We start from the raw sequence: 23,058 nt of genomic DNA on the forward strand, positions 1-23,058 counted from the left end.
GATTAATATGGTTTAAAAAAATACGGAGCCATATGGAGTTGCATAATCACATTTAGTACTTTAATAGAGAACACATAACAGTAAAAACGGTCCTTATTGCTTAAACGTATACAAATGTCAACTTCATGCCTGAGCAGAGGCTTGCATGAATGGCATCCTGGGTCACCTCAACCTGATCAGGATTCACCTAATATCTAGTTTATTTATTTTTTTACAAATAAAGTAAAAAGCAACACAAAAGTGTTTCTTTTAAATATATAATCAGTATAAAATCATTAATTTCAGGTTTAAGTTGTCTATATATCTTGTGGTTTTTCATAGTGATCTAAATTCAAGGTGGTCTTGATGTAAAAACAGATAAAAAGCATTAATTATCTTTGTGAATTCACAAACTGTTTCTGTCTTTTAAGGGATCTCTTTTCCATGCAGAATAATTCTTTTAAGGATTTACCAGTTTAAGTATTTTAGATTTTGAACAAAATTTGATAGTGTAAAAAAAAAAGAGTAAAATAACCCTTTAATTTCGCCCAGAATTAAAATCCATAAGTAGTAACAACAGACTGCACAGCGCACAGTTGACATCCTTTTACTGTGGAGTTCTTGCGTTGCCCTTAGATTAAATGACACTCTGGCCAGTGAACCGTAATTGCCCATTTTAAATACCATCACTGCACCTGACAGAGTAAACAAGTGAAAGTTTACGTCACGGGTATAAGAGTGCAATGTGTGCTTTCAGATTTTACAAAATTGATGATAAAAATGTAATCTTTTAAACTTCATCCAACCACAGTTTAAGTGTGGTTGGATAAGGAGTAAGGCTCAGTTTAATCACCAGAATTGTGTGTTACCTTTCTGTAGCCTGAAAGGGCTGTAAAGGAATGTGAGGACATTAACATTGCAAAGTGAGTGAAACAAGCAAAGTCGGGTTTTTTTTAAGCAACTAAAGACCTCTTCAACTCTTACTGCTTGTGAACTGGTGTTTGTTCTCCTAGAGCTACTGCAAGGCTCCAATAGATTACAGCGAGCCTCATCCAAGCCGTTCCTTTCACCACGGCGACCAACCTCAGCGTGAAACTGTAGCACTTCATTACCCGTTTCAAACAACGGTGCTAATCACTGTGGTCCCCTCCTAGACAGCCTTTTATTTAACAATGCTGGTGTTTCCCTGCAGAGGCAGGTACTGTGGTAAGAAATGGGAAAGGCCAGAAGAAATAGAGGGAAGGAAGAAGGAAATGGGACAGAAAAGGAAACAATTGTTAAGGATCAGGTGAGGAGGTGGAGCTGGCAGTGTATTCACTCAGTAAACTGGCTCATACCAGTGTCAGAATATGTTAGAAAAGCTCAATGCAACATTGTGGGATTAACCTTTTTGTTAAAGCTTTACAAATCTTTCAGAGGATACACATTTTTACTGCAGCTCAACAGCGCCCCCGAGTGTGAAGACAAGCACATACACATCAAGTTATTCCTTTAAGTTTAAAATGACATTAAATGTTAACACTGAAGTCCTTCACCATTTGCAAACGCACATCTGAAGAGCTCCTTCAAAAAACACATTTAAAAAAACATATCCCATTCAATGGAACAACAAATTGCTCTCATTCAGTCATTCTTTCAAATGTAAAGTATGTTTTTTTACAGTGACGCATGGCCTCAACAAAAAGTTAACTTGCAGGTAAAAACCCAATGCCAGAGTTGTAAATTTAAAAGTCTTCACTTCATTGTCTCATTAATCAAGCAAAAACATTAACATTTTAGTAAATATAAAAGATATAAAAGGTGCAATATAAAATCCTTCCCTGGAAGGGTGAAAATATTTACCTGTGCTCATCCAGCTCTTTGGTAGTATGTAGTAGCTTGAAAATGTGCAAGTAGCAAGCACAGTTTTTTTTTTTGTGCTTTTTGGCTTGTTCTGAATGGCCGTTTCTGTCAAAAATATTATTACTTGGTACTTTCTCAAACAGGATGACTTCTACCTATGCTGATCGGTCGCAAAATGATAAGTGAAATATCAACGAATATTTATAAGAACTTTATCTTCCTTATAAACAAGCACTTCAAAACTAACACTATACATACGATTTATGAAAGCAGACGGTAAGGATGTGGGATTCTGGGTGGTACAATGCAACTCCTCATGGGACTCTTGGGGACAGTCTGTAGAATGACTTTGGGGAACTACAGCCATCTTTGTTTCCAAGGTGTGACTCCGAAGAACCCATGAAGTTATGCATCTTTCGTGGTGCTCTCCACTGGGCTGAAGATGTCAGGTGGGCTGTCTTCTAAGGAGCCATAAGACTGTTGATGTTTAGGTTCCTTTGTGGTACTGGCTGGTGATTGGGTATCTAGCACTCGGGGAAGGTAAACCTGCAAATTCGCAGTGAAGAGGAGAGTTATAAGTTGAAAAAATATATACCACCCTCTATAATCATCTAAAAATGTGTAAGTTAATGAATATATCTGTTATCATACAAACAGGTTCAAACTGATGTGGTATTCACATTTTTTTTTGACTTTCTGCTTAACAATGCAACTTTTTACATAATGAATTTGAACAGTTCTCCATGTCATCATCAAGTTGAGTGTGAATGAACGATTTAAACTGACAAACGTTTAGAGCAAACTTTAGCTTCTTTAGGCAAAAACAGACATTTACCCCTAAAAATAAGAGCTTGGTGACTGCTGTGTGTGCGTGAGTGAGTGTGTTTGCACGGAAGCTTGGTTTTATCCGTGTGAACAGAGTGAGGTTATGCTCCAGCAACATAATAGGGATTTATTTCAAGGTTTTTACACATTTGAACTAATCTGCACCATGATGCATCATGATTTAAAAAGGACTTTGAGTCCTTCAAATAGTTCAAACTGAAATATTCAGAAATAATGGTAATGATTTCCTAGTTAATAACGAACACCAGAAACATGACCAATAGGCTCAACAAAAACAAACACCGAGGTTAACCTCAGGTCAGCGTGAAATATGTTCACAACATGTACAGGTCCTTCTCAAAATATTAGCATATTGTGATAAAGTTCATTATTTTCCATAAAGTAATGATGAAAATTTAACATTCATATATTTTAGATTCATTGCACACTAACTGAAATATTTCAGGTCTTTTATTGTCTTAATACGGATGATTTTGGCATACAGCTCATGAAAACCCAAAATTCCTATCTCACAAAATTAGCATATCATTAAAAGGGTCTCTAAACGAGCTATGAACCTAATCATCTGAATCAACGAGTTAACTCTAAACACCTGCAAAAGATTCCTGAGGCCTTTAAAACTCCCAGCCTGGTTCATCACTCAAAACCCCAATCATGGGTAAGACTGCCGACCTGACTGCTGTCCAGAAGGCCACTATTGACACCCTCAAGCAAGAGGGTAAGACACAGAAAGAAATTTCTGAATGAATAGGCTGTTCCCAGAGTGCTGTATCAAGGCACCTCAGTGGGAAGTCTGTGGGAAGGAAAAAGTGTGGCAGAAAACGCTGCACAACGAGAAGAGGTGACCAGACCCTGAGGAAGATTGTGGAGAAGGGCCGATTCCAGACCTTGGGGGACCTGCGGAAGCAGTGGACTGAGTCTGGAGTAGAAACATCCAGAGCCACCGTGCACAGGCGTGTGCAGGAAATGGGCTACAGGTGCCGCATTCCCCAGACCTGGGCTACAGAGAAGCAGCACTGGACTGTTGCTCAGTGGTCCAAAGTACTTTTTTTGGATGAAAGCAAATTCTGCATGTCATTCAGAAATCAAGGTACCAGAGTCTGGAGGAAGACTGGGGAGAAGGAAATGCCAAAATGCCAGAAGTCCAGTGTCAAGTACCCACAGTCAGTGATGGTCTGGGGTGCCGTGTCAGCTGCTGGTGTTGGTCCACTGTGTTTTATCAAGGGCAGGGTCAATGCAGCTAGCTATCAGGAGATTTTGGAGCACTTCATGCTTCCATCTGCTGAAAAGCTTTATGGAGATGAAGATTTCATTTTTCAGCACTACCTGGCACCTGCTCACAGTGCCAAAACCACTGGTAAATGGTTTACTGACCATGGTATCACTGTGCTCAATTGGCCTGCCAACTCTCCTGACCTGAACCCCATAGAGAATCTGTGGGATATTGTGAAGAGAACGTTGAGAGACTCAAGACCCAACACTCTGGATGAGCTAAAGGCCGCTATCGAAGCATCCTGGGCCTCCATAAGACCTCAGCAGTGCCACAGACTGATTGCCTCCATGCCAGTCATTTCTGCCAAAGGATTCCCGACCAAGTATTGAGTGCATAACTGTACATGATTATTTGAAGGTTGATGTTTTTTGTATTAAAAACACTTTTCTTTTATTGGTCGGATGAAATATGCTAATTTTGTGAGATATGAATTTTGGGTTTTCATGAGCTGTATGCCAAAATCATCCGTATTAAGACAATAAAAGACCTGAAATATTTCAGTTAGTGTGCAATGAATCTAAAATATATGAATGTTAAATTTTCATCATTACATTATGGAAAATAATGAACTTTATCACAATATGCTAATATTTTGAGAAGGGCCTGTATGAACTTCACTGACACTGTGGAAATCCTTTAAAGAACAGTCATAGGTACACCACCTTAGTATGTTCGTCGACTCCATCTACTTTATCCTCGTCCTCCTCTTTGACCTGAAAGGTACAACAAACGAAATGATTGCTTGACATGAAGGATGATGGCACAGCAACAGTACGCTCACACGGGTGGCCCAGAGACTCACCGCATAGTTATGTGGACTAAGGTATTTAAAGTATCCAAAGCAGGCAAAACCCAAGCAGATGAAAACGGTGAAACACAGGACAACTAAGGTGAACAGAGATGTAGCAGTCTTGAAACCTGAAAAACAACACACAATTTTAAATGCATGTATATAAACAGACATAGGATTGTATGTATATTTTTATGCATACATGCAATTTTTAATATGTTTTAGATATTCCCATGTTTTACATAAATACCATGACATTTATATCATGGCGTACTCTTGGCTACAGAACAGGTTTTCCAGACGGATCTGTTGCTTACAGCTGTATGCACAAGACGACCCTTTGTTCTTGACACTTGCAGCTTTATAGCCTGCAAAATATTTGCCTGCAACCACATGTACCTTCACCAGTAAAACATTCATTAGTTGTTCTCAGCAACAGAAGATCAGTCAGAATATCTCAGTAAATTATTGAGTGTAATTTTCCTTGGCGGCAGAAAAAAGGCTTGTCAAAAAGACACATTTTTATTAAAGTTAGATAATATGTTGCACAACAGAGAGGTATGTATGGAAACCTATGACAGATGTCTGAACATTGTTCTTTCGCTATAGAAACAGGGACATCCTGATCTTTAAAATAAGCAGTATGTTTTCGTCTCCTCTCCAAGGCACGTGAAAGGAATGATTTTTATGAAGAAGATGAAATATAAACTTGAGATTTTTATTACAGGCCACTCACACCACCACTATGAGTTTTTTTTTACCTGTTTTTTAACTGTTGTCCCACAGAGTAAAAAGCTTAAACTCCAATTTCCAACTCACACTAAACCTATTTTCCACACCTTTGCATGCACGAGACATGCAGAACTGGAACACATTGTTTTACCTGCGAAGGAACAAGTAGTTGACACATTGTTTACACATCTTCGACATTGATTATACTTCACATAGAGGCAGCCTTAATGTGAACTTTGAGTGCTGAGAGACACGTTATCTGAGCTTCTTTTCTTTTTAGGAGTTCACCTTAAAATATTGGCACTTCAGCAGAACTATCGACTTGACCTCAGTGTAAAAACAGACCCCTGTTTAAAGAACACTAAATCACAAAACCCCCTGTTCACACAAAATTAAAGCTATCAACATGTCCAAGTTTAAAATCTGTCAGAAAGTGTACAGCGCCTTGCAAAATACTCCCATAAAATATGAAATAAAATCAAATAAAAATCTGAAATACATCAAAAATAGTAAATGGAGTCTATCCTTGGTTAATTTGGTCTCAGCACAAATACAGCTGTTCTGAAAAAGCTTTAAAGGTTGTAACTCATGCAAAATGTGTTGCAGGAAAACTAACACTTGCGTATAAGCCTGAGCAGACAATCCCTAATGTGAAACACTGTGGTGGGAGTATCATGCTGTGGTAGGCATGATGATGAGAGGAGATGGGAATGTGGATAGAACTAAATGCAGGACAAATACTAGAAGAAAAACGTTTAAAAGCTGCACAAGACTTGAGACTGGGATTGAAGTTGACCTTCCAGCTAAACAATGTATATAACCATACAACCACATTTTGATTAAAGCATATTTATCTGTTAGATGGGCCCAGTCTAAGTCTAGACCAAAAACCTACTATGAATCTGTGGTAAAACCTGAAAAAAAAAGTTTAAAGGTGCTCTCCATCTAATCTGACTGAACCTGAGCAATTTGAGAGCAAGAATAGGCAAGGCTTCAGTCTCTGGTCTCTACGGTTTTCAGTCTCTAGTCACAAAAGACCTGCAGCTGTATTTACAGCAGAATTTGGTTCTACAAATGTATGCCACACTTTTCAGATTTCGAACTGCAAATCATGTATCCTCTTCCTTCATCTTCACAATTATGTGCACATTTGTGTTGGTCTATCACATAAAATCCCAACAAAATACACTGAACTTTGAGGTTAGATTAAATGTTAAAAGTTTTATTTCTAACCTGCTCTCAGGACAGAGAAGAAGTAAAGCCATATTAGGCAGATGATCGGTGCTGCTAAAGCCTGATCAACAGCTCCAAGGTGGACTTTGCGGTCAAGGCGAGTAGGTAGGTATGCAAAGAACAAGTTGTGTCGGTCCACCAGGTGCTTGAGCAACATATACAGGAGACCTAATTGAATCAAACACAAAGTCACAAATTACACAATGTTACCTGGCAGCAATCAGACTAACCACACGATTAAACATTGACTATTTAGCTCCTTACCAAATGGCACAATGATGGGGCAAATGATGCTGTAAGCCATAATGACACTGAACACACACAGAGTCCAGCCGTACATGGCTCCATATTCAAACTCATACGCTTGGTGCTGTGAACAGAGAAACATTTCAAGTTTAATTTTGATTGAAACAGTAAATATATTCCTAACACACAGCAGGTGACTAGAACTAGCCTAAAATGTCAAATAATAGTCCAAAGAAGTGTTTTTGCTTCACTTTATTAAGACGCTGTTGTATAAATCCGGCTACGATTTAAGATAGTGACAGGATAGGATTTAGGGCAATAATTCAATATAAATAACCAGGCAGAGGCAAAGCCTGAAATGGCATTACAGACCTGTTGGACATATTTTCTTTCTGCAGCAGAGCGAGCAAGCACCAAACGTATGGCGTAAAGCAGTAACCCTGGCAACCGCAATAACTCCATCCCAGAGCCCACTAGGGCGGCCGCGATCACATAGTTCACGAAAAATGCCCCTTGATCCGGTAAAAACACACACCTGGAGGAATAATATAAAAGACACACCATCAGTACCCAGGAAGATATGATGAATGCTAACTTGTGCATGCATGAACAGGTCTACAGTGGCATAAAAACCTGAATCCAGACAAAGATTGCTTGAGTTAGCCAAAACCTGCCAGCCAAATTCAAACAACCTACAAATACCTCCATGTTTCTCAGTCCTAATTAGAAAATGTAATTCGATTACATTTGTACATGTTTTTCTACCATTTAATTAGACGTAAAACAACCAATCAGAAAAATACTCACTCAAATCTTGTTTTCCCGTCATTTAGAAATGTTTTATCAAACAGCCAGCGGAAAAACCAGGCAAGGCTACAAGGATGAAACAAACAAAACTAAGTTACTTAAAACTAGCAATGCCAGCTATACTGTTCACCTGGAAGGAAGTCTTATCTGACATTCAGTTGAAAATATAGCTGTGTAAAAAGAAACAACACAAGGGAGCTGTGCACAAAAAATATTTACAATCCTTAATGAAGTAATATGAAGCGTTAACTAGGATTTCTACAAAAGTGTTAGAAGCTCATTAGATTGATGGAGGATGTGTGCTTTAAAGCAACTCCTTCTCCATCGTAGTGTTGCAGTTTCATCTAGGGTAACTTGCAAAATTATTCATGCTGCTTAAAGGATTTTTCTTTTTTTTTTTACATTTTATTATGCTACAACAACAAACTTGAATTGTATTTCATTGTGACTTTATGCAACAGACCAAAACAAAGTAGCGAATAATATCAAAGTTAAAAGGAATATTATGATTTTGAAAGCTTTTTACAAATCAAAAGCTAAAATATGCATTTGCATTCAGCTCTCCTCATTCAATAATTTGTGGAACCATAATTCACTGCAGATAAAGCTGCAGATATTTTAGGGTATCTCTCTATTAGCTTTGTGTACAAAGAGAGAGAGCCTGTGCAAAAAAGTTGAAGTCTTGCCACAGATTCTCAACTGGATTTAGGTTTGAACTTTGACTGGGCCATAGCAACACATGATGATAAACCTTTGGCCTCATCTTTGCAGTAACGAACAGGTTTTCCTGTAGGATTAGCCCCACTAGGACTGGAGTATAATTTATACCTACCAGGAAACACATTATTGTGATATAAATAGTGATTTATTATGATACAATAAATAGTGTTGTGTTGATTATCTGGTAAAATGTAAGGTATTTTTTAACAGTAGTATTTGTGTTTGTGGGGCTCTTGTTCAGTCACAGGTCTACCGCAAAAAAGACTTACTAAATACAATTTTTTTCAGTGCTTCACACCACCCTTTTATGATTTTTATTTGTAACCAAATTAAAAACCATGTATCCTTTTTATTTCACTTCACAATATTGCACTAATTCATGTTGGTCCATCACATAAAACCCCCAAAAAATACACTTAAGTTTGTGGCTGCAGTGCACCAAAGTATGGAAAGGTCCAAGTGGACTGGAGACTTTTGCAAGGCAACAAACAGTACCAATTTTTAAATTCACTATAGTTTCATATTAAGACGACAAAATATGACACAATTTCTTTTTTTTGACAGGTTTCTGTTTACTTTTAAAAGAAAAAGTAATAACAATAAAATGATTGTGCCAATTTAAGCCTAGCACTTCACTAATAGGCCATTGCTTGATCAGAAATACCTTGTGAATCCTAGCGAGGGAAGGATAAGTACCATAAAGAGCAAGAAGGAGTACAACTTGCGCATCATGCTCAGCTGCTCACTGGACCTGGGACCCAGATGGTAGTGAAATAAAACAAAATATATAATGAGCCCTGTCAGCAGAAACTGTTCAATGCACTCACTACCTGTGAGAAATGTGTTTGTAATACCTGCTCCAGTGTGCCTCTCCCAGAGTAGAGTAGTACACTATAGTAGGCAGCAATGCAGAAAAAGACCAAAGCAGAAGAGTTGGGAAGAACTGGCTAATGATGGGACTCTAAGTGGGAAAAATAAAGGCATCCTAAAGATTCACAAAACCATGATAGTTTAATGTTTTATGTGACGTTCAGAACTCACATTAAGAGAGTGGATTGGCCTAGTGACGTTGAACTTGTCTATGACGTTAATGATGATGGTGGGAGTCGTCAGGAAGGTGAGCAGGAAGAACAGAAGGAGGTTTATTCCCACCCAGCGGATGATCCAGCAGAAACCACGCACTGAAAGGTTCTCCCTGATGGTCATGGAAAGAAAACACAAGACCATTTTGTATGGAAGATGTAAGGTTTTTTAGGGCGATAAAATGATCATATTTGAAATTAATGTTCAAAATTCTAAACAAGTTGTAAATATATGTATCAATTACACCCTCTCTGTTTTTTTAAGTAATAGGCACATTTGTAAAAAAGAAAAAAAAAATGTTAAAATGGTTTTAGTTAATATGACTGAAAGACTGACTTTTTAATGCCCTGTTAAGACATACAGGGATCACACAGCATATGGAGGTTGCTGTTTCTGATCTTACCAGTACACGCTTTTGGGATGTGGAGCAAAGCTGACCCGCCATTGGTTCACATGCAGATCTCTGCTGACAGACGAAGGCTGAGGCTCCCTCCCACAGCAGCACGCTGGACCTCCACACTCAACTGCATTGAAGTCTTTTAGAATGCTGCAGCGAATTACACAGCAGTTAGTGATAAACAGTACTTTAACTAGGCTTTGACACTGCTGGTGGCACAATATATTTTATTGGAATTTTATGTGAAAGACCAACACAAAGAGGTATAAAATTGTGAGGTGGAAAGAAAATTATACATGATTTAAAACATTTTTTACAAATAAAAAACTGAAATGTGTGGTGTGCAAAAGTATTCAGCCCCCTTTACTCTGAGTACAACCAATGGCCTTCAGAAGTTGCCCGATGATTGCTAATGACTAAATAGTATCCAACTGCGTGTAATCTAATCTCAGTACAAATACAGCTGCTCTGTGACGGCCTCAGAGGTTGGTTAAGAGAATATTGGGGAGCAAACAGCATCTTGAAGTCCATGGAACACACCAGACAGGTCAGGGATAAAGTTGTGGAGAAGTTTTAAAGCAGGCTTAGGCTATAAAAAGATTTCCCAAGCTTTGAACATCTCACGGAGAACTGTTCAATCCATCATCTGGAAATGGAAAGAGTATGGCACAACTGGAAACCTACCAAGACAAGGCCGTCCACCTAAACGTACAGGCCGAAGAAGGAGAGCTCTGATCAGAGATGTACCCAGGAGACCCATGACTTTGGATGAACTGCAGAGATCTACAGCTCAGATGGAGGAATCTGTCCACAGGTCCAGACTGCAACGAATAATCAGGACTGCAGAGAGAATAATCAGAGCTGACCTTCCCTCTATCCAGGACTTATACAGGTCTAGGGTCAAGAAAAGAGCTGCCAAAATCTCTGCAGACCCCACACACCCTGCACATAAACTGTTTAGAGTTTTACCTTCAGGCCGCCGTTACAGAGCAATGTTTACTAAAACCAGCCGCCACAGAGACAGTTTCTTCCTCCAGGCTGTTTCTCTGTTGAACATTCAATAGAGTACAAAACAACAGCATACAGATGTTGCAAATGCACCTTTTTTTATTAGATATGTGTATATTGTACATTGTAAATTGTAAATTTGTATATTCTGTAATGCAAAAACAGAACAATAGAGCAAAGTGTACCGGAGGCAAATTCCTTGTTTGTATGTACGAACTTGGCAATAAAGCTGATTCTGATTAGTCGTGCACTGCACAAATGAGCTCTTTATGTAAGAAGAGCAAGAAGAAAGCCATTGTTAAAAGAAAACCATAAGAAGTCCCGATTGCAGTTTGCCAGAAGCCATGTTGGGGGCACAGCAAACATGTGGAAGAAGGTGTTTTGGTCAGAGACCAAAATTGAACTTTTTGGCCAAAATGCAAAACGCTATGTGTGGCAGAGACGTAACACTGTACATAACTCTGAACACACCATCCCCACTGTCAAATATGGTGGTGGCACCATCATGCTCTGGGGGTGCTTCCCTTCAGCAGGGAAAGGGAAGGTGGTCAGAGTTGGTGGGAAGATGGATGGGGCCAAATACAGGACAATCTTGGAAGAAAACCTGTTGTAGTTTGCAAAAGACTTGAGACTGGGGCAGAGGTTCACCTTCCTGCAGGACAACGGCCCTAAACATGAAGCCAGGGCTACAACGGAATGGGTTAAAACAAAACATATCCATGTGTTAGAATGACCCAGTTAAAGTCCAGACCTAAACCCAATTGAGAATCTGTGGCAAGATCTGAAAACTGCTCTACACAAACACTCTCCATCTAATCTGACTGAGCTTGAGCTGTTTTGCAAAGAAGAATGGGCAACAATTTCAGTCTCTAGATGTGCAAAGCTGGTAGAGACATACCCTAAAAGACTTGCAGCTGTAATTGCAGCAATTGGTGGTTCCACAAAGTATTGACTCAGGGGGGCTGAATACTTTTGCACAATGCCCTTTTCAGTTTTTTATTTGTAAAAAAGAAAAAACAATAAATCACATATAATTTTTTTCCACTTCACAATTGTATACCACTTTGTGTCTTTCCCATAAAATTCCAATCAAATCTATTTATGTATGTGGTTGTAATGTGACAATATGTGGAAAAGTTCAAGGGGTATGAATACTTTTACAAGCCACTTTATCCATCCATCCATCCATCCATCCATCCTCCATGTGCCCCTAAATGCATTTCAGTGCGACCTATTGCTTTCACAAGTTACCTAGAGACTTAAATCCACCTGTGTGTAATTTCATCTCAGTATAAACACAGCTGCTCTGTAAAGGCCCCCCGAGGCTTGTTAGAGAACATCAGCAGACATGGAATACGTTGTGGAGAAGATTAAAACAGGGTTACGTTGTAAAACAATATCCTGAGCTTTGGACATCTCAAAGAACTCTGTTTAATCCATCTTCTGAGAATGGTAAGAGTATGGCAACAATCCAAAACTACAAAAAATAAAAAAATCACTCTCCACTTAAACTGACTAGCTGGCCAATGAGAGAGGCTGAAGATTATGTGTGGCGGAAAACTAACACTGCCCACTGTGAGAGATGGCGGTGACATCATGCTGTGGGCTGTCTTTGTATGCCAGTCATAAAGTAGTTGGTAAGAGTTGATGGAAAGATATCAGAGCTAAAAACAGGGTAATCATGGGAAATAAAAACTACTGCAGAAAGTTCAGACTGGGATGGAAGTTCACTTTTCAATAGGACAATGTCCCTAAACCCAGAGCTACAATAGAATGGTTCATATTAATGCATATTGAAGTATTAGAAAGGCCCAGTCAAAGCCCGGATCTAATGGAGGATCTGTGGAAAGAACTTGAAAAACTGCTGTTTACAGATGAAAGATTTTCTGTCTGCAGATGTACAAAACTGGTAGGGACATATCCAAAACATTGCAGTGATAGGTGGTTCTCAAAGATATCGATGGTGTACAAAAACACACCATGTTTCTTCAGATGTTTATTTGTAAAAACAAATGTGTAAACCATGTATTATTTGCCTTCCCTTTCACTGTGATGCAATACTCTGTGTTGGCTAGTAAAAATCTCAATAAACTTAATTGAAGTTGGTGGATGTAACATAGCAAAATACTTTTTCAAGGCAATGTATAAACAAATTAGTTATTGCAAACATTGAATGGAGAACTGCTACTCACTACTTTGCCATAGCCTCGTTCTGCAATGTGACAAAGGCGATGCCCAGAGGTTCCAGTGGCACTACTTCTGCATGCTGTCTCATTTCTTCCAGCAGCAGCTTTTCTTTAAACTTGTAATATTCTACGGCATCAACCTGAGTGAAAACAAATACAAAGTTAAAGTAAAACAACTTGGTTTTCAGTGTCTTGCTTGCTTTCTGAATGCCTTTAATAAAACCTTTTCATTTTTAATCACAGTATTAAAGTTTTGTTGCTTTATTGTGGCCAATTATCTTTCTACAGGTTTCTTAATACAAATAGCTTTGGAATCCCAGGTATGAAATCACTGTCTTGATCAAGGCATTTTAAAATGATCGGTTTCGGAGTCCCTGATGAAACTCCATATTTGTGATGTTGTACACATCAGATGGACTCCCAGTGACTTGCACAACCAGCCTATTGTCGATGTGCCGAGACAATCAAAGTGGTTTTCACCCTTTACAAATACATTCGCGATGAAAGAAAGACTGTATTGGCCGCTTAAGTTTCCAAGCTGTCACCGTTATGTGACCTACTCTGAAGGCTGTGCAAAGAAATGGGGACCAATGCATTTTTAACTGTAAAATACCATAATTGTTTTTAGAAACGTCTGATCAATGGAAAAAATATTAACTATAAACTGCTTGAATAGTAAAGTAAATAAATTAAATACGGACTGGAGTATCCTACACCAAATGCAGATTCTTTAAAGTTTAGTTTGTGAACATCTGTGCCTTTAGATCATTTTATCAAATAAAAAAGTTCAGTTCAACCTGAATTTAAACCGGTCTAAAGTAGCAGTGAAATAACCCGTTGGTGATATGTGAGTAAAGTGTGGATTCAGTTGGTAGGTCAAAAAACAAAATCAAAGAATACAGCATGTCATCTAATTATAAATCAGTGTAAAATCAGCTACACTTATTATGTATCATTAGATTTATTATTGGATTTTTGCCCTTTAGAAACTGGAAGTAGGAAAACTCAACTTTATTTTTGCCATACTTCTCCAGACCTGGAAAATGACACTTTTTCAGAATTTTCAAGAAACCTCAACATCCCAAGATGTTGTTGAAGAGTTGCTGACACACTAGTTTTAGCAAAGCTCTAACGTTATGAAACAGAACAACAACTGTGTACATTTGGTCTGGAATTGCACTGAAATATATAATCAGCCGAATTATCACGTCATATAACAACAAGAGAAATAAAGGGAAGACGTCCTTGAACGGGAGTCGAACCCCAGGAGAGCTGTATCAAGGACTACAGCCTCTGTATATGTTGCGCCTCTGTCCTCTGTCCCTGAGCCATGCAGCCCCTCTAAAGTTGCTTTTCTAAGCCATTTAGCCCACAGTTGGAGCAGTATGTTAAAGAAACTTGTGCTGGGATAAAATATCTATTGCTGTCATCAAAAATGGAGACTGCAGTGTCCACAATGTTACTGGTAAAAATGTAACGATCAAATACTAATGTAGATAATACAATACTGATAAAGTGCAACTTTTAAACTACATACATTGCATTTAATATTGTTGAATGGCATGCACTTGTATAATGCTTTATCAAATTCCCACAGACCCCAAAGCACTTTACACTACAGTCACCCACCCATTCATTCACACACTGACAGTGGTAGGCCACATGGTAGCCACAGCTGCTCTGGGGCAGACTGACAGAAGTGAGGCTGCCATACAATCGGCACCACCATGATAGAAAGCCTGGGACAGACAGAGCGGGGGCTCGAACCGGCAACCCACCGGTTACAGTACGGACCACTAACAATGCCGCCACCGTTGTCCCGTGAAGTATGTTTAGAGTGAGACCTGGTCTTAGGAAATGTCTGATCTTAACTGAGTCGGATCGCTATTGTGGACAAATTAATCCGGTTTTGGACCTCCCTAAAATTAACAACGCCTTGATTGAAGGATCCATCTCACCTTTTCACAGCTGGAGCAGCAGCACAGGTGGCCACATAAACGAGGGGTGATCAGCTTACGCACCCCAGATTTGTCTAGGACACGTTCGTAATAGTGCAGGTTTTTCCCAGCTCGCACCCTAGGTGGTAAAAACAAAAATATAAACACAGACGGGGGATGCTCACTTAAAAGTAAAGCTAAACTAACCATTCATAAACTGCTTTCCATGCAGACTGTATATCCACTCTCTGGGGGTATGTTTAACTTCTCATACATTCAGCTAATGTGTTAACACTTTCCTCAGACTTAAAAAGCCTAAAAACAACCAGAATGTTAAACTGCCTCAAAACACAGAAGCATAGCCACTCGCGTCCGACCGACAGCAGTTGTGTTTACGTGCTGCTTCTTTAGCACCCACAGAAAAGTAAATGTGAATACTCCACTCATGATGGACATAATAACCTGTCAGCTGAGTGTCATGTGGATGAAAAGGTTGGGAGGAAATACACTGTGTTGTATGAGAATGCGAGCCTCCAATATTTACTCTAAACAGCGCTAATGCATTTGAAAATAATGTCATCTCATCAGGACGTGACTGTATTTAATAGGAAGGCTGAACTATGCAGTAAAATTATGGGCTAGAGGAAAATCAGTAAAGCTGTTAAATCTCAATGTGTTAAATTTGTTTCATGTGATTCTAAAAGCAGCTACCTCCAGAACCTTACCGTTCCTTATCAAGGTACATGAGTTTGGTCACATTGTAGCCCAATGTCACTGCACACACTTGGCAAGTAGGATATGCCTCCCTATGGACAAACACAACAGCAGATGAAGAACTCATTAGATCATAACTATTAACATGGTTGCTTTAAAACAAAAAGTCATTTTACATACGTGAAGTGAGTTTTTACTTGTTCCTCTGTTGCTCTTTTAGGTAGCGAACAAACAAACAAGGTGTTTCTGGCCTACAAAAAGAATGAGACCAAAGACGCATCATTAAAAACATCCCATCAATTGTTTAGTGTAGCTATTAACTCAGAGACGCACTCTTTCTCTGCGCATGCCTCTCATTTGGGACGTGTGTAGTCGCAGTAACACAACCGTCAGGCACAGGTAGACAACAGCAAACACAGTGTGGAGCCATAGCAAGTTGTTTCTAGAATCAAAAATGGTGGGTAGCATGAAGAATTGTGGCAGCTGCACCGTATACGGTTTTACCAACAGACAATATAGAGAATATACATTTTTAATCCTACTTACTGAACGGAAAGATTCGCAATAGTCGTCCTTCCAAAACTCTGAGGATCATTTCCTAAAAGAAAGTATGTTGAGTGTGTGTACATCTTCACCCAATTACAAAAAAAAAGACATTGTTTTTTCCTTTTTCCAATTCATTTTATTTTTCTCGTGAAGTTATTCAGTATTGCCAAATTTTTGATAAATCTCAGATTTTGCTGTCGATGTTGCTGGGATGCGATTTAAGGTCAGCTGTAGGTTTTTGGCCACAGGTTTATTTTCTGTTCTCATTTTAGGTCTGCTGTGTTATTTTATATCTGTCATGCATTTGAGTTGGCTTCCCTTCAATTTACTCTAAACCCGGCCTTTAGTCTGAACCTAGTTCCATTTGTACCCGTTTGCCTAAATAGTTATTTATAGTTTTTTTTTTTTGTGGTTCAGTATTTTGAGAAATTATGAAAATAAACAATCATGTAAATGCTCAAGTCTCACTTATAATTTATTTGTACATTATTGTCTTCAGTTTTTTTTTTTTTATATTACAGCTTATTTACATTAAATGTAGTTCTAAACCCATGCTGGCCACATGGCTTTTATGAAATTGACTGGACAGCTCGTTTTCATACTTAAAAAGGTGAAAACAACATGGAGACAAATTCCTTTCACCCAGATCCTACATGTGATTGTGTTTTATCACTTCCTTTTTCTTGTTCTATTTAGTTGTTGTGCTCTACAGATCAACATCATTCCAATTTACACATTTGCACACAACGCTGAACTCGAACACCTATGAACTGTAGCATTTGGGAGATGGGGTGCAGGTTGAGGTGCTAAACCTACTGAAAAGGCTTCCAGACATATTTACTGGCAGAATGACTGCCAGGGAGGTGACAGTGATGACCACCAGGAGGATTATCAAATGTCGCTGGAAGGACAGGTAGTGAACAGCATCCATGCCACATTTCTCTTTTATTTTTTCCTCACTGAAACACAAACACATTCTAATCAGGGAAAATCAGACAAACGCTCTACCTTGTTTGTGATAAAACACATTTACGGTCAACAAAACCTCCAAAAAAGGTTAAGAAATGCTCAACAACACTCACTCCATTCTGAGGATGTATGGCAGCCAAGAGCAGAATCCCTGAACAGAAACAGAAATACGGTACTGCAAAGACTAACAAAGGTTTCAGCATTTTGAGACTAAACTTGTTTTTTATGATGAAACGAATAATTATACTTTCACATACCAACTCATACTCGGGGTCCTCCACGTTGGACGTAGTGGATGGCACACGTCCATAACGACGATGTCTTGAATCATTAAACCTGCCACACAAAGATCACTGTTAAAACCTTTATCCTAAAACCACATTCAATTCATTCTCATGCTACATTTTTATATTTTTGTCAGTATGTTTGCCATGCTAATTCTAACAGCTGTAATAATGCATGACAAGCTATTAACCAACCCTTCAATGTCCGCCACCAGAGCTAAACGACCATAATCCCAGAACTTCTTTCTGATAATTGAGAAGACCAACAGCAAAACCTGTTGGTGTCAGGAAAAAAAAAAGAGCTAATTCGGGGTTGGTATAACATCTTTGTGAAAAACAACTGAGACGAAAAAAAAAATTAAAGGCTATCAAGATAAAGAGACATTGACTCATTTATAAAAACAGAGAAAATGTGTACTGTAGTAATTGTGTTATTTAGTGAAAGTCATGAAGAAATAATAGTTCTCAAGTTCACAAGCTTGTGCTGTAAGAGGCAGACGGATGGAAACATACAATGAAAACGCAGAAGTCAAGCAGCAGGACGACTGGCACTCCTCCAAACTCGAGTCCTGTGAGAACAGTGCTCTGGTTGGAGCTGAAGCAGCTCAAAGGAGATGTATGATTAGAGACCAACACGGGCCACAAAGAAGACATCACTGGAGAGAGGCCAGCTTCTTGTCTGTAGAGAATCATAGAAATATACTTTTAATCATAACCTGATGGATGTACGACGAATGTCAGATAATCAAGAATGATTGTAGCCCTTATATAGCCCAGTTATATTTTTCTGCACCATACTTATAACTAATGATAGAATACATAAAATGTAGAACTTTCTTTATTTGGTTGGCTATTGAAAAACTTTGCATGTTTCTAATAAGGCAGAGAATCATTAAAACTGTAATAACTAAACATACCACCCTTGATTTGTTGTACCACCCCTAGCAACTCAAAAGCTGAAAGCAGTTTAACAATGTGCTGCATAAAATCTTTCTTTAAACACAATGTAAATGTTTAGGATCTGCTGAGGCATATTTTTACATCACACCTTGCAATGGTATGTAATTTATGTTTCATAATGCACATATTTTGAGGAATTACTAAATAATAAATAAAAATGCCATGCTGTCTGTCAAATAATCAGTTAATAGATGATTGACAATGGACCTAGATGTTACCGTTGTCTGCTATACAGCAGCTTTTAACTTTTTAAAGCAATTGCTTTATAAACACAGTTTTGTGTTTGGGTGTTTTGCATTGCTTAACAATGTTTTATTCTTGGAGTCCATCTGTTAGTGTATCTTTTGCTTGCAATGAAAGCTACCATCCCACCACTGGACGTCCATAGATGTCTTTATTTATTGGTATTTCATGTTGGCCAATCACTGTCAACATTTCACAAACATACATTAAAAATGTTGACTTTTTAGCCCATTTTTCCCATGTTTCATAAGAAACATTTTGAGAGTCAGGTCACTTAAATGGCCATCTGAACCACATTTCAATTCAAATTCCAAAATACATTATTAATTTTAAGCTTTAAAGCTTACAACTTTCAACCACAGTTACCCCTACATTTTGCTTAGATGAAAAACACTGCTGTGTTTTCTGTTTCTCAACATTCTATTAGCCTTGGGGATAATGCTGGTTCTGGTTACCATTCTTACGGTTTAAAATCCTTCTGATGAGATGAAAGAGTAAGTGCTGGAGTTTTCTCAGGCTGTTGCTCCCCAATGCCGCCCAGCTGGCTGAAACAAGGCTCTTACCGTTTCCCTAGATTACTGCAAACACAATTTAACTCTTTGGCAATATTTGCAGTGGAGGAAAACAAATGCTGCCATGATGTTGAAACTAAAGGAGCACCACCCATAACTCCTGTTTTGAAAGTACAATTGGTAAGCTACAACCCTGCTAAGCAACAAACTACAGGCTCTACAAGAGCATATAGCAAGACTAATAAAACAGCTACAGTCAACTTGTTAATACCCCCAGTGTTACTCAATGAAGGGTAAAATTGCAAAAATAGTATAATATTCTGCCAAACAGGCACTTGAAAACAACAGCTAAATTTAGCAGGTGTTTATTTATTTCTTTATTTTGGTTAAGCCAAAATATGCAAGAAAATAATCAATATATGGTACACATAATATGATAACTGTAATTTTGTTAGATGACAAACTCATCAGTACTAACATACAGGTCCTTCTCAAAAAATTAGCATATTGTGATAAAGTTCATTATTTTCCATAATGTCGTGATGAAAATTTAACATTCATATATTTTAGATTCATTGCACACTAACTGAAATATTTCAGGTCTTTTATTGTCTTAATACGGATGATTTTGGCATACAGCTCATGAAAACCCCAAATTCCTATCTCACAAAATTAGCATATCATTAAAAGGGTCTCTAAACGAGCTATGAACCTAATCATCTGAATCAACGAGTTAACTCTAAACACCTGCAAAAGATTCCTGAGGCCTTTAAAACTCCCAGCCTGGTTCATCACTCAAAACCCCAATCATGGGTAAGACTGCCGACCTGACTGCTGTCCAGAAGGCCACTATTGACACCCTCAAGCAAGAGGGTAAGACACAGACAGAAATTTCTGAACGAATAGGCTGTTCCCAGAGTGCTGTATCAAGGCACCTCAGTGGGAAGTCTGTGGGAAGGAAAAAGTGTGGCAGAAAACGCTGCACAACGAGAAGAGGTGACCGGACCCTGAGGAAGATTGTGGAGAAGGGCCGATTCCAGACCTTGGGGGACCTGCGGAAGCAGTGGACTGAGTCTGGAGTAGAAACATCCAGAGCCACCGTGCACAGGCGTGTGCAGGAAATGGGCTACAGGTGCCGCATTCCCCAGACCTGGGCTACAGAGAAGCAGCACTGGACTGTTGCTCAGTGGTCCAAAGTACTTTTTTCGGATGAAAGCAAATTCTGCATGTCATTTGGAAATCAAGGTGCCAGAGTCTGGAGGAAGACTGGGGAGAAGGAAATGCCAAAATGCCAGAAGTCCAGTGTCAAGTACCCACAGTCAGTGATGGTCTGGGGTGCCGTGTCAGCTGCTGGTGTTGGTCCACTGTGTTTTATCAAGGGCAGGGTCAATGCAGCTAGCTATCAGGAGATTTTGGAGCACTTCATGCTTCCATCTGCTGAAAAGCTTTATGGAGATGAAGATTTCGTTTTTCAGCACGACCTGGCACCTGCTCACAGTGCCAAAACCACTGGTAAATGGTTTACTGACCATGGTATCACTGTGCTCAATTGGCCTGCCAACTCTCCTGACCTGAACCCCATAGAGAATCTGTGGGATATTGTGAAGAGAACGTTGAGAGACTCAAGACCCAACACTCTGGATGAGCTAAAGGCTGCTATCGAAGCATCCTGGGCCTCCATAAGACCTCAGCAGTGCCACAGGCTGATTGCCTCCATGCCACGCCGCATTGAAGCAGTCATTTCTGCCAAAGGATTCCCAACCAAGTATTGAGTGCATAACTGTACATGATTATTTGAAGGTTGACGTTGTTTGTATTAAAAACACTTTTCTTTTATTGGTTGGATGAAATATGCTAATTTTGTGAGATAGGAATTTTGGGTTTTCATGAGCTGTATGCCACAATCATCTGTATTAAGACAATAAAAGACCTGAAATATTTCAGTTAGTGTGCAATCAATCTAAAATATATGAATGTTAAATTTTCATCATTACATTATAGAAAATAATGAACTTTATCACAATATGCTAATTTTTTGAGAAGGACCTGTAGACTTAGCAGCTTTTCAGTGCAACCATTAGACACTTGCTGACTTGCTAGTGGTTTAAGGACATTTCAGTTTATTGTGATACGCCTAATGTGCAACATCAGTTAGGGCAGTTAGAGCTTTAGAGCCCGAAGGAGCTTTTGATGAAGAAAGGGATAAGAGACAGAGCAGCTTGTATACTTGTTAATGGCAATCAACCACAGACACACGCTCTTTCCTCCTAAAATTGACGACGTAATGACGAAACAGATGAGACTTGTAAGTATGACAGAGCTAGCTAGCTGTTCTTGATCACCGCTGATAATCAGTTTTAAAGTCACCACATAGAGCGACATATTGTGTAGCCTCAGCCTACCTCCAGGCAAACAGCGACAGCGCGTCAATCAAACATCTGTTAGGTTCTTTTTTTGGACACCCTGACCGAGTACAACTGAACAAACGTGTAATTTATTAACACTAACCAAACTAATAATCACTTAAACGCCTAAAACAATAAGCCCATTAATAAACCAATTTGGGAGAAACAGTTAAGGAAGTTACACAAAAAGTTTTCGGTAAAAAAAAGAATGCGCTTACCTTCACAACCCGCCTCGATCTGATTTTTACAGCCTCTGATGTAGCTTGATTTACTTATCTGTTAGTAGCTGCGTGACAAGTATGTCACGCATACACTCCTATCTTTCACAGTCGCTTTTTAGACGGAAAGTATATTTCCTTATACTGTAAAAAAACCGAAGTAAGCATTACTCCTTCCCTTTCAACTGTTCCGCACATGCGCAGACCTAAGTACTTCCTAACTGTCAGTCTCGTGCTCAGGAGATCGTCAGTCTCGAGCCGCTCCAGGCCCTTCAGGTGGAATAGTTACATTACATGTGAAAGAGTTGAACGGACAAATGATACTTTGTATCAATATCCAAACGAACAACCAATGAACGCAGCTAAGAGAGAATAGGAGACTTTATTAAGGGTGCATGTCCCTTATAAAAACTTAAATGAACTCGCACCATCACCAGTGGCGGCCTGGGCAAGCCTTCCTATTCTTATACAGTTTCACAATGTAAACACAGCAAAATAATCACATTTATTGGTTTAACACTGGATTTTAATTCCAATTGGAGATGTCCAGACTAAAGAATACTTCCAAAAAAACTCCGAAATAAGACCAATTCAGGATTATTCTGTGATTATTATGGAAATCTGTGAATACAATGGATTATTAATTTTTTTAATTACATTTTTAGTAAAATGTACTGGTTTCGAATACCAACTGTGCGACTGAAAGAAAAGGACTTCCTGTCATAAACATAAAAGCTGGAATTTTCAACAATAGAATTATAACAAATGATTCTACAACAGCAATGCACCTAACCTAAGTAAGGTCAGTCCAAACCTTATGGAAAGGAGTAACTCAAACTGTAAATTAATTTTGAGGACACAGACCTATATGTTCACTTGTCTGGAGAGGAGAGGAGAGGAGAGGAGAGGAGAGGAGAGGAGAGGAGAGGAGAGGAGACTAGAGGAGAGGAGAGGAGAGGAGAGGAGAGGAGAGGAGAGGAGAGGAGAGGAGAGGAGAGGAGAGGAGAGGAGAGGACAAAGGGCTCTGCTCCGAAGTCAACTTGTGATTATTTCACTGCGGTTACACTGAAACTGAATTTAATTCACATCTGTGTCATATGGAGTTTGCAATATTCCATATTTTTAATA

The 23,058-nt window shown here is 38.9% G+C and overlaps 1 protein-coding gene across 1 annotated transcript; it reads right to left on the minus strand.

Moving 5' to 3' along the window:
- Positions 1-33: 33 nt before the first annotated feature.
- tmem63a (transmembrane protein 63A) lies at positions 34-22,140 on the minus strand. Its single transcript, XM_047388206.1, has 23 exons — positions 21,931-22,140; positions 18,106-18,271; positions 17,788-17,867; positions 17,566-17,644; positions 17,422-17,459; positions 17,156-17,298; positions 16,340-16,391; positions 16,127-16,235; positions 15,974-16,044; positions 15,805-15,885; positions 15,101-15,218; positions 13,149-13,282; positions 9,955-10,098; positions 9,510-9,663; positions 9,323-9,429; positions 9,133-9,219; positions 7,749-7,814; positions 7,314-7,476; positions 6,960-7,065; positions 6,696-6,863; positions 4,743-4,858; positions 4,603-4,653; positions 34-2,367 (listed from the first exon to the last, which is right to left on the minus strand). The coding sequence occupies exons 2-23, from the start codon at positions 18,244-18,246 to the stop codon at positions 2,227-2,229; spliced, it is 2,349 nt and encodes a 782-aa protein (XP_047244162.1). The 5' UTR covers positions 18,247-18,271; positions 21,931-22,140; the 3' UTR covers positions 34-2,226.
- Positions 22,141-23,058: the final 918 nt, after the last annotated feature.

Source organism: Girardinichthys multiradiatus, chromosome 15 (assembly GCF_021462225.1).
Source record: "Girardinichthys multiradiatus isolate DD_20200921_A chromosome 15, DD_fGirMul_XY1, whole genome shotgun sequence".
Lineage (NCBI taxonomy): Eukaryota > Metazoa > Chordata > Actinopteri > Cyprinodontiformes > Goodeidae > Girardinichthys > Girardinichthys multiradiatus.

Excerpts from the sequence above, each read along its gene's own strand:
- tmem63a (XM_047388206.1), bottom strand. The coding sequence starts at position 18,246 with ATGTCTTCTTTGTGGCCCGTGTTGGTCTCTAATCATACATCTCCTTTG. Across the intron at positions 15,886-15,973 it reads CAAGTAAAAACTCACTTCAC|GGAGGCATATCCTACTTGCC; the intron begins GTATGTAAAATG and ends GTTTGTCCATAG. Across the intron at positions 15,219-15,804 it reads ATGTACCTTGATAAGGAACG|GGTGCGAGCTGGGAAAAACC; the intron begins GTAAGGTTCTGG and ends TTTACCACCTAG.